Below are 12104 nucleotides of genomic sequence, written 5' to 3' on the forward strand. Positions count from 1 at the left end.
CCCCTACCAGATGCATGATGGCTACCTTTGAAAGAGGACTGATATAATTGTATATAAACTTGGCTTTGAACTATTTCACAGGTAAACCAATGAAAAACTGCCAGTCACACTTAAAGCAAAGAGAACACGTAAGAATTCTCCCACAGAAATTTACCGTTCCTGCGTCAAGCAGTTCCCTAAATAACCATTGATTTATTCAACAACCTATAACAGTTGGGCACTGACTTTATGCATAGCATTTGCTAGATGTTGCTCAACTTCTCTTCCCAAAGGACCCTCATTCTCGTCCTGATACTTTGGGTGTATCTGGATGTTTTTCACTTGTGAAACCCACTCTTCAGAGTATGCCTTTCAATTTTACCTTCAGTAAGATGCATGATGCCCTTCAGAGTAACTGATGTTTCTGAGTTAGAGAAAAATTCACTTGCTATCAACAGGTTGCAGCGAATTTGCGAGCCTTTCTTTCATTTCCCTAGAAACACAGGATGTGAAGGAACAGAGTAGCAGGAGGGAATCACAGATGAGAAGGAAAACTGTCGCCAGAGAAGATGAAAAAAATTCATGTTCTATACTGCGTTCATCTGTAAAAAGACAAAATGTGGTTAAGTTTATTACACTGATCTTGTGAAATGCAGATTCATACATTAAACATTGCTCGTCTATTCTAGAATGAAGTAGTAGGAAGATACTTGCAATGGCAAATAAATACCATGGAATGAGAGGGCCTTCAGCATGTACTATCTATTATTCTGGGCTAATCAAGACCTTTTATATCACCTAAGCTGATGGATTATTACTCTGTTGCCCACTGGCTTAATTTTGTGAATCCGTCCAGACTGCATAAAGCTTTTTGCTGTTACGCAAGTCTGGGGACAGAGCAACATGTCAAATCTGCTCATGTGAAACAAGGGTGTGGAAACGCTGAGCCATATGCCAGAAGTAGTGAGGAAGGAGAGGGAAATGATACATTTCCTCTAAAGGTCACTCAGTGGGTAAAATCAGTGACTGTGTTTCAGGTACAGGCTAAAGAAGCAGAATTACTAAGAACTCCTTCACCCTCCCCCCACCAGTGCCTTCTGCCCAGCTGCCTTGACCAGGACAACTTATAGTAAGTAAATTGTTCATCCAAAGGATACTAGCCTGCCAGTGACTTCCTGTCTGACTTCCACACTGGTGTTTCCCCTTAGACCAGATGCTTTCAATTGAGGATGATTCTGTCCCCTGGCAATGTCTGAAGACATTTCTGATTGTCCCATCTGGCTGTGAGGGTGCATGTGCTTACTGGTATCTATTTGGTAGAAGCCAGAGGTGCTGCTGAACCTCCTATGAAGCACAGGAAAGCCCTCCTGCCAATCCCCCACAAATAATTCTGTAGCCCCAAATACCAGTAGCACCAAGACTGAGACACATGGCACTAGACTGGAAAGCCTCTGGAGAACTTTTTTTAATCCCAAGTGCTCAATAGTGTATGGTACATAGTGGGCTCTTAGGAAAATTATTTTGGATTGAAAAGCACAGTGAAAGTGTTGCCCCTATGTTTCAGTCTGGCTCATGTTTCAAATGTGTGCTTAATAAGGTGGACTACAGGGGCAAAGAGAGGGAGGGAGGGGGAGATAGATAGAGGAAGAGAGGAAGCCTGGATTCAGATCCTGTCACTGCGTGACCAGGGCGAATGACTTAACCTCTCTAAATCTCAAAGTCTTCATCTGTCAAAAGGGGATTAATAGTACCTAGCAGATAGGCTTGTTAAATTAGATGGTATATGTAAAATGTTCAGTATGGTAGACAGAAAGTAGTAGACGATTAATAGCTAGTCCTATCATTATGAGCTTTGGCTAAAGGCCTCTCGGAGAGTAGACTGGTTCTATTATAGTCCCAGAGGAAAACACTGATTACATAGGAAATCCAGACTAAACAAATACCCAAGTCATACTGCAGAAAACACTGGTGCTCTGGCTGTCTTGGACAATTTCCTCAGGAGCCTATGGTCCTACTGCTCCTGAGGCTGCACCAGGCGTTCGCCCCTGCTGCCACCCTCTTTCAGAGCTGCGACTTCCAGACTTGGCAGAAGACAGCCAGCTTCAGGAGAGCTGCTTCTGTTTCAGAGTATACACCCTGATTATAAGAGTAGATGCTGGATGGAAGTCATGGCCAAGGGGCAGGCCAGCAAACCATTGCGGAGTCAACCCAATTTAGAGACTGATTCAACTTCTGTCTAACCAGTGCCGTGCCTAAATTATGAACTCTTTTTTTTTTTTTTTTTTTAAATTATAGCCCTTTTAGCTCTTTTAAGTCTTCTATGGGTTTAATGGGAGACTTTAGTGGTGTGTAGAGGGGGGGTGTGTATGTGTGTGTGTGTGTGAAATGGATTTATTTTATTCTACAAATGAAATAAATGAAATCATCTGAAATGGAATGGAATGGCTACGGCGGGCCATTGCCCACAAAGAGGACCACAAAACTGTTTCCTGACATGTGCTTAGCGTATTTAAATTGCCCTCACAGTATCATCCTGAGAAAACAGAGAGCAGTCCAACTGCTCCACAGGACTGCAGAGAGGGAACCAATCCATCTATTTTCTCAATAATGGTGATGACAGAGATGCAATGCTGATTGCCAAATCCCAAACACACACAGGCCTCTCACCCAAAGGCCATGATGCCTTTGTCTTCATAACAGAATAAACCCAATCCTGTACAAACAGTTTCTTCAGGTACATGTTTTGAATGGGGCAAAGATTAGCCTTTTGTGGGAGGCTTCCCAGGATACTGGACAAAAGCATGCACTAGAGACTCACCAGGTAGATTCAAATATTCTTTCTACCATTTACTAACTGCTTGATCTTAGTCAAGTTACATAAAAGGGGCTGTGTGGGGAGGAGAGGTTCTGTTCCCACATCTGTCAAAGTAGGAAAAATAATAATACCTAACTCAGAAGGTGGCTGTGAGGACTGAATGAGTTACTACCTGTGAAGTACATGGTATACTGTAAGTGCTTAATGTCATCTATTAATGGTGGTGGTGATAATGATGTAATTTGCTCAGGAACAACAAAGGAGGTGTAAAAAATCCCCCCATTTTATGGTTCCTGTGATATAACATATTTTCTGAATAGGGTTTTATATTTATTCCACTTTTGTGCCAAGCCTATAAAGCCCTTTATACCTTTATAGCAGTGTTGGGAGCTACATTCTAGCAGGATCCTTCTTACACACAGAAAAGGTTCATTTTACACTTGCCAATAGGAATGAAACTATTTCGCTGCCACAATAGCTAAGTGTTTTTCTGAATGGCTATTTCGTCAACAACAATCAGAAAGGTGTAAGAAAGTACAATCTCCAATGATTGTAGCCCGTGCTTAAGGTGAGGGAAAAAGTCAAAAAATTGCACATGAGAAACTTGAATCCAGGCAGATCTTACTGAGGCCTTATCAATGCATTCTCCAAATATCTGAAGAGTGATGCCCTCTCATTCTCGCTCACCTTTCTCCTCCCTGCCTTCCTCTCTTTGTTAAGCACCTACTTTTTGCCAGGCACCAGGTATACAGGAAGGAAGAAAGGCCAGTAATAACTCAGGATATTTTTTGGAAGCATTAAATAAATTTTAAAAAATGAGCTGGAATAGCTCCATGTGGAAAAGAGCTTAAAATTAAATAGCATCAGCAAAAATCCAGCCAAGCAAGCAAAATCTTTAAGAGGAAGGATTTTAGGCTGAAAGGCAAACAATACTAGTTGATATACTAAAAAACACCCCCCCAAAGGAAGATGCTCTCTTTTGTGGACAATCATGTTCCCATTTCTATCACGAATCTTATTAACTATTTCACTCCTTGAACCTTCTACTCTTGGCAAGTCCTTCACAGCCCCAGGAGCTAGTTGTACAAATTAGCTCTCAACTATAAAGCAGATGAAGTAATCTCAGTGCTGCTAAAGTATAATTCTCTCCAATAATTGTAACTACCAAGCATTAGTCTCTCCCTTTCTAAAAATAACACTCCCTCCCCTCGACACAGTGATGAAATCGCATACTGAAGAAAAACATTTGCTTATCAAAGAAATCTTAGTTCCACAACATATGAAATTTCTACATGGCAACTTTAAAGGGGAGAGGAGGAAACCTGAATATTAGAAACGTCACTTATTTTTTGGAAGGTGCTGAATGCCAGGAATAAAAATCCCACTGATGATAGAGATGGTTTAAATCTAGCAGCTCCAACTTGTCATGGCTCATCTGAGCACTGCACTCTCCTTGGCTCTGCCAGGGCTCCCTCCTGCAGACAGGCCCAGGATCTGCCATGGTGCCCTCCCTGCCTCTGAGCACACACACTTACAGCTACACACAGGCCAGCCGTGGTACTCACCATACTGTCGAATTCCACAGAGCCCACTATCCGAGACACCTCGTCAAACTCCTCAGGAGACATGGGGAGCAGGTTGTCTGTGGTCTGAAGTCTAGAAGGGTGACTAAAATGGGGAAAAAGGAAAGAGCAATGTCAACACCTGAGTGATGAAAGCACTAGTCCATACTTACACACTTCATCTTTTGTCTGTAATTGAATTATCACGTTATATTTTTATTTTGGGTAAGTGCATACACTTGTAAAATACATTTGCAAAAGTACAGCTCATGGGAGGCTCATGTCCCCAGCCCAGCCCCTTGGGAAACGTTTCACACTCCAGGGATGTGATGAGCAATAGCCAGACTCGAATCTGCGCCGCTTCTGCCTGGGTAAGCCTAGGTGTGAGCGTGTGCGGTGCACTACCCTGAGATGACAATGCCTCATGGCTTACCCTGGACAGAAAAGCACCAGAGAAATGTCTGGGGAGTCCCTCATCCCTACCTGGAGGTTTGAATGCAGATAAAGCTGCTCCACACAGTGTTTTTACATGAAGGCTACATCCATTCACCCCAAGACAGTGCTGCAGGCCAAATAACTGACAATGACATTTCCAAAATTTTTTCTACCTTTTATAAAATGAAACAACAAAATCAAAGCAAGTGGAGACAATGTATCTCAATCATTACTTTGGCCTTTTCTAGATTGAAAAGAACTACTTTCCCACTCTGATCAATTTTTGCTCATTTTATTTATACTTTTTCAAAGGGTATCAGTTTTTGGAAAATTTATGTACCTTAAATACAAATTTTGTTTTTGGCGTTTTTTTTTTTTTTTTTTTTTTAAGGTAGTAAAATGCTGATAGGCAGTAACACGGGGATCTCAACAAGTTCAGCTGTGATGGCGACAGCAATTACAATGGAAAAGTAAAATACAAGCATCTTCAACAGGCCCCAGCCAGGAGCAAGGCTGGCTTGAGGTTTGTAAACATGTCACTCTTCTGTGTTCACTTACACTTCAGACACAGAAATCAATTCAGTCTTGATATATCCAGTTCCTTTAGGGCCATCAAGTTCCATTGGCTCTGGTGCTAGAAATAAACACATTGTGTATGCTTTCCATCAACAGAAATTACTTCAGAATAGAACATCAACTTTTCGGGGGGATTAAAGTTCTACTGTGCTTCTAGGCAGCCTAGCATCCTAAAACTTTAAGGGGCTATAACCTCCCTGCCCGAGTCACCTAAAATTCTAGTGGGAATGCATAGGCAATGAGAAGAAAAGGGCAGATTTCAGCAGGACACTAGCTAGGAGCTTTCTCTTTACACAACTTGAATTCTTACAAGAAGTTGGAGCCCAAAATATGCAAAGTTCTATCTAGTTTATTGGCATTAGCTTGGCTAATGAATCTTCATAGCTGTCAAGGTAAGCTGGGGGCATCTTCATTCCAAAGTAATTGTCCTAATATTGAGATTTCTGATTCTGAAAAACAGCTTTGTTGGTGTGTTCCAAACAAAACAGGTCTAATTTGAACTTTCTCAAATGCAATTCATTGACAACTGAGAAGCAAGAGACCTGTGTTCTCAGATGAGGCCTCCTCTTAATAATTATGTTAAAAAAATAGGATCTAGTAAGTAATTGGGCCACCCTAAACGAACTACTTCACTTCTCCCAGGCCTCAGTTTCCTCAACTTTAATGTGAGCAAGATGCCTTCCATTGGTTGGCCACAGTTCCTTATTCTTTAACCCCTTTTCATGTGGAAACAGTGATAGTAACAAATACACAAGACCAGCAATGGACTTTTCCAACATTCCTAAAATAGGAAATTGTCCATTCATTTTTTACTAGCTGTATCAGGCCAAATAATGCATTATGTTTCACCTGCACTGAGTTTATACCATGTTTTGAAAGCCTACTCTTACCGATTCAAAAGCAAAACACCACATGGGTGGAGTTTGAGAATAACCACCCCCTCATCAGGAAGGACTGTGCCACGCTGTTACCACCCGCTTGCCCCACTTACCTTCCTTTGGCCTGGAGTAATACTTTCCAAAGGCATGGTCTTTGTCAATATTTGGATACAAAAACTTCAGGGGATTCTCAGGAATATTCTCAGCAGCCATGACTTTGTAATTGCGAATGATGTCAGGGAAAGTAACAGCAGAAAGTTCTTTCTTCGTGTAGGGTTCAACCGCATGGAAGTAAGGTTCTAAAAAGGAAAAAAGCTAAGTGAATCCCGTAGAATATCCCAAAATGAAAGAGGACAGAGAAATAAAACACTGCAGAGTTGATGGATTTGAGTGAACCTCATAAGAACTAATCCCAATCTAAGCGTTACAACACATATAATAGACTGCTTTATTTCTAAATAAATTATAATACTGTCTCAGGGAAAATAAAGGGAGGTACTATTCTCAATAACATTCTATTTGCCATTATTTGCTTAGATTTATAAATCTGGGCAAAAAAGCTTTACTAAAAACGTTTAAAAGCCTGCATCTTCAACGATGTGCTGCCCATAGGCACATAAATAACTCACTACTAAGTGGGTCATCTTGGCTTAAGCCATAGATTTAAATTATTAAAGATAAACTCACTTTCTGTTTTTCTTTTCATATTGAAAAATCTAATTTTATATTAAAATAAATGATGATATATAGAAAACGCTTTGAAATTAAAAAAAGATCCTATTTCCTACATTTCCCTGTAACCCTTAACGTAATAAACCATGGTTTAATTTACTCCCATTCTTATTCCCACACCAAATTCAGATCCTTCTTCCTAGCTGATACAGAATCTCCCTTTGGGTGTCCACCTTCCAGAGGCCACGGTTCAGGTGCTCTGGGGAGCCTGCTGTGGAACATGAGACTATGCTGCCATCCTAACCCTTCCTGGCTGGTACTGTCCTGCTTGACCTTTCCTGGTTGCCAAGGGTTTTCTTCATCTCTGCTTGGTCTGCTAGCTCTGTCTCTCGGCTAGTTCAGGAAGGGAACAGGGTAAGAGGAAAAGGGCAGGTTCCAATGACTACTGCCCATGCCAGACTCTCGTCTCAGACTCCCTGCTTTTTCCTCAGAAGAAAAACAGAACAAGAAGAGTATTCCAGAAAAACAAATAGAACAAGAAGAGTATTCCAAAAAAATAAATATAACAAGAAAGAAGACAATTCCAGAAAAATAAATAGAAGAGTATTCCACAAAAATAAACAGAAGAAGAGTATTCCAGAAAAATAAATAGAACAAGAGTATTCCAGAAAAACAAACAGAACAAGAAGAGTAATCCAGAAAAATAAATAGAACAAGAAAGAATAGTATTCCAGAAAAATAAATATAAGAAGATATTCCAGAAAAATAAATAGAACAAGAAGGGTATTCCAGAAAAATAAATAGAACAAGAAGAGTATTCCAGAAAAACAAACAGAACAAAAGTATTCCAGAAAAATAAATAGAACAAGTGTATTCCACAAAAATAGAATATATTCCAGAAAAACAAATAGAACAATTCCAGAAAAATAAATAGAACAAGAGTATTCCAGAAAAATAAACAGAACAAGAGTATTCCAGAAAAATAAATAGAACAAGAGTATTCCAGAAAAATAGAATATATTCCAGAAAAACAAATAGAGCAAGAGTATTCCAGAAAAACAAACAGAACAAGAAGAGTACGGCAGAAAAACAAATAGGAGTATTCCAGAAAAATAGGAAAAGAGGAATATTTCAGAAAAATAAATAGAACAAGAAGAATATTCCATTTTGTGTCTACCCACTGAAAGTATAAAAATTACTGAAACAGGCTGGGCACGGTGGCTCAATCCTGTAATTCCAGCACTTTGGGAGGCCAAGACGGGCGGATCACGAGGTCAAGAGATCCAGACCATCCGGGCTAACATGGTGAAACCCCATCTCTACTAAAAAAAAATACGGCCGGGCGCGGTGGCTCACGCCTGTAATCCCAGCACTTTGGGAGGCCGAGGCGGGCGGATCACGAGGTCAGGAGATCGAGACCATCCTGGCTAACATGGTGAAACCCCGTCTCTACTAAAAATGCAAAAAATTAGCCGGGCGAGGCGGCGGGCGCCTGTAGTCCCAGCTACTCGGGAGGCTGAGGCAGGAGAATGGCGTGAACCCGGGAGGCGGAGCTTGCAGTGAGCCGAGATCGCGCCACTGCACTCCAGCCTGGGCGACTAAGCGAGACTCTGTCTCAAAAAAAAAAAAAAAAAAAATACAAAAACCTAGCTGGTCAAGGTGGCGGGCACCTGTAGTCCCAGCTACCTGGGAGGCTGAGGCAGGAGAACAGTGTAAATCCGGGAGGCGGAGCTTGCAGTGAGCTGAGATACAGCCACTGCACTCCAGCCTGGGCGACAAAGCGAGACTCTGTCTCAACAACAACAACAAAAAAAATTACTGAAACAAATCAGTTTTTCCTCCTGCCCTTCAAATAGACCAAACTCTGAACAACAGTGAAAAGTCATTAGTTGGTCTTCATGACTTTTTCATTTATGCTGTTGAGCTTCGCCCTCAGAAACCTGCTTCATAACATCAAGGTTTCTGGAGTCTTTTAGCCATGGACTCATTTGATTAGATAGAAACCCAATATATGATAAAGATAAATTTGCAGCTGCTCTGTTTGAAGGCAGGGTAGAGGCTGCCACTCGTCCCAACAGGCCCTGCATCAACTCCCTGGCTAATGATGTGTATGAAGTCTTCTCCCAAAGCCTGTCCTCACTGCACACTCTACTCTGGGATGACCCTAAGAGAATCTGGATGCTTACTCCTTTGGGAAATGTGATTCCTTCCAAGAACGGGTTGCAGATTATATTGACCCACATCCTTGATCTGCAGATAACGAACCTGATGCAAAGGAAGGAACTGGCCTTGTCTTTTCAAGACCATCATTTCCACAATATGTTCCAGAGAGTGAACCACAGATATTTGTGGTGGTTTATTAAATCCTAACGGGGTGCTCATTTGGGGAAGTATAAGATCTGCAATTTCATGTCCCCAACACACTATCTGTATGAGCTGACTGGCGGTGATGAAGAGGAACTTCACACACGTGGAATGGTGGGACTGTGTGCTCAAACTCCCACTCACCGCCTCCGTTCTGGGACCGCTCCACCCATGTGAATGTGATGGCCCCTTCCCGGGAGCTCTCACTGAACCGCAGCAGGAAGGTCCCCGGCTGCTGGTCCTTCAACAGGGCGCGCTCTCGCTCCTTGCTGATGAAGCCCATGATGCACCTGGATATCAAAGAGACGGACGGAGGGGCTTTTAGTTCAATCGTGATTTCCATTTTCATGCTAACCTACAAACCAAGAAAATGGCTGGAATGTGAGAAAAGAACCTACGGTAAAAAACATAGACTATTTTAAAATCTATTGAGTTGTCACTTAAGGAAGCGTTTCACTTATACATGTATACACTAAGGTTTAAAAAAAAAAAGAAGTATGAACATGTTGTCAGCAGGATGCTACAGATGCTCAACAAACATGAGTGGGATTGAGCCTTTTATTGTTCCTCGATTATTCTAAAGGCCACGAGAATGTCTGAATTTACACATCTTTTTTACTGGAGAGGAAGACCTAAGCAATATATTTTCATATTCTAGCCCTTGTGATCAAGTTAAAACTTTTGTTGAAATATCAGCTGATCCTGGCAATAAGCCAAGATAGAAATGATTTACCCAGTTAAAAGGGTTTTTCTTCCTTCCTAGGGGCCACATAGTAGGTGCTCAAAAAATTTTTGTTGAGTGAATGAATGCATGAATGGTACTCAGAGTTGTTGTTTTCAATTTAGCTTTGCCAAGACATATATATGTACTAAGAAAGCGTAAGGTTAATGTTACGAAGTTCTACTCTCCCGAAGCCCTGAAGGGACAGCCTGGAAATGCACACCTCCGTGAGATTCACACACGCCTAGTCAAATACTGAAGCTGTACTCAGGCCTTGTCTCAACCTCGCAGCACTAAAAATATGTTTCAAAATACATCTAGCAGTGGCCCTTACCCATCATTCCAGAGAGGAAGCAGGTGTTTTTTAATGAGTTCTAGGATGCTTTCAATCCAAAGCCAGAAGGGAAAATTTTTATCATTTATGTTTTCCTGAAAGTATACAAATGCACACATTATGAACAAAAATCTAAAACAGGACTTACCATGGTCCCTCCCACCATCATTTGTAAAGACTCCCCAGGTGCCAAAGATGCAACTATCCCATTCAGCACAGCAATGGGATTCCTCCCTTGGCAGGGAATATCAAGCTCCCTCCCTGCTGTTATCAGCATTCAGACCGGGAGCTCTCCAGAGCTCTCCATTTCCCTGGGCCGGGCTCTGCTTCCCTTTCCAAACAGTAGCAAGCCAGCCCGGGGGTGACCTCCGGCGTGAATCACGGAAACACAAGCTGCCCTACGCTAGCAAAATCCAGCAGTGCAAGCTGGTCCGCACTGTCTGGCCACCCCAGCAGATTCTAAATGTTCCCCACAGTGGGCCCCTCTGCTGAAGCAGGCCGTTAAACTCGTCTGGCTGGTCAGGCTGTGCCACCCAGCCCAGAACATACATTTCACACAGAAATGGCTAAAATACTGCTGGGCAGGGGTCCAGCGTGAGTGAACAGAAGCCTCATTTCAGATATGAAAGAATGTTATCACTCAGGCAGGTGCTTCCTGTCAGACTCCTGCTCGGAGACCAACCTCCTGCACTGAAGAAAAGTAAACAACTTGCCCGGGGGGCTCCTTGGCCAGAGAAGAACAGGCCAAAATCAGCAAACAGCTAAGTAACTGTCACAGCAAGAAATATGAGAACCCCGACCGAGAGCAAAAAGGACTCAGAGAGCATAAAACCCAGACAGTCCTCACCTTACAAAACCTTGTCCACGGAATGAGACCATCGGGGCTGGCGTTAGGACCTAAACAAATAAAAACCAGATTTTTCAGCAAACAGAAACTGATTCTAAAGCTTTGGTTGGATGGATGGCTCCTGTATGTGCTCTCAAGGAAAAGAGCCAAACACCCAACAAAGATTTGATGTACACAGCTGACATTTTTGGATACCTTAATGCCAAATTAACTGAGCAATTATAATACGTGCTATAAAAGGGTGGAATTTAAATGGTCTAAAATATGTGTATGTTGGTTTGAGTTTAACGGCAGGAAGGAATGGATGGCAGATTCCTGGGGACCACGATATGAGAGTTTTTAGGGAAAGTGGAAACATCACAAAGCCTTACCATCTGCTCTCTCCCTCCCCAGCCCCCCTTTTCCCTCCCTCTCCTCTAAAGAGAGGACAGTCCTTTTAATGTCCTGTTCATGTTACACTTCCTTCCACGACCATCAGCTGACGTTGCCTTTTGCACTAAATCAAAGGTGCTCTGCTGGGCCTCCAAGAGAAGCCTCCCTATCCAATGCCTCTTCCCACTGCCTTCCTCTGCTGCTCAGCAGAGCCCCCTCCCAAGCACCCTAGAGAATTTTTTTCCAAGTTCAATCTGTGCCCAAGATCACCCCTAGATCTTCAGTGTAACTGATACTTGACTTCACAAGTTTATTTTAGACATTATTTATGCATTTCCCTCAGCTCTCCTCCAAATAGGACACAGGCTCAGGGAGTCTGATGCAAATCAAAAGCAAAGTGAGATAAATGAGAGGAAGAAGCCCAGGGGTTATCAGCTGCACAAATTAAAGCAGCCCGGGTGAGAAGAGGTGGTAAGCCCATTATCTGTCTTCAAAGGGAACTACAAATAAGCCATTTCAGTTAGAAAAGATATCCTTCTTAACTCTCGC

General features: G+C 42.2%; 1 protein-coding gene across 3 annotated transcripts in view; it reads right to left on the minus strand.

The window, feature by feature from the left end:
- Positions 1 to 207: 207 nt before the first annotated feature.
- Positions 208 to 12104, minus strand: part of STAT1 (signal transducer and activator of transcription 1) — a 43282-nt gene continuing 31385 nt past the window's right edge. For 2 of the 3 annotated variants that reach the window (XM_025404103.1, XM_025404104.1), the window contains 7 exons: positions 11184 to 11233; positions 10337 to 10431; positions 9426 to 9571; positions 6359 to 6544; positions 5350 to 5425; positions 4360 to 4462; positions 208 to 581 (listed from right to left, as the gene is read on the minus strand). In XM_025404103.1, coding sequence (XP_025259888.1) covers positions 567 to 581; positions 4360 to 4462; positions 5350 to 5425; positions 6359 to 6544; positions 9426 to 9571; positions 10337 to 10431; positions 11184 to 11233 — 671 coding nt within the window. In that variant the 3' untranslated portion in view covers positions 208 to 566. Of the gene's footprint in view, positions 582 to 4359; positions 4463 to 5067; positions 5426 to 6358; positions 6545 to 9425; positions 9572 to 10336; positions 10432 to 11183; positions 11234 to 12104 lie in introns of those variants that run through there. The other variant, XM_025404105.1, reaches the window with a different exon arrangement.

This window comes from Theropithecus gelada, chromosome 12 (assembly GCF_003255815.1).
Source record: "Theropithecus gelada isolate Dixy chromosome 12, Tgel_1.0, whole genome shotgun sequence".
Classification (NCBI taxonomy): domain Eukaryota; kingdom Metazoa; phylum Chordata; class Mammalia; order Primates; family Cercopithecidae; genus Theropithecus; species Theropithecus gelada.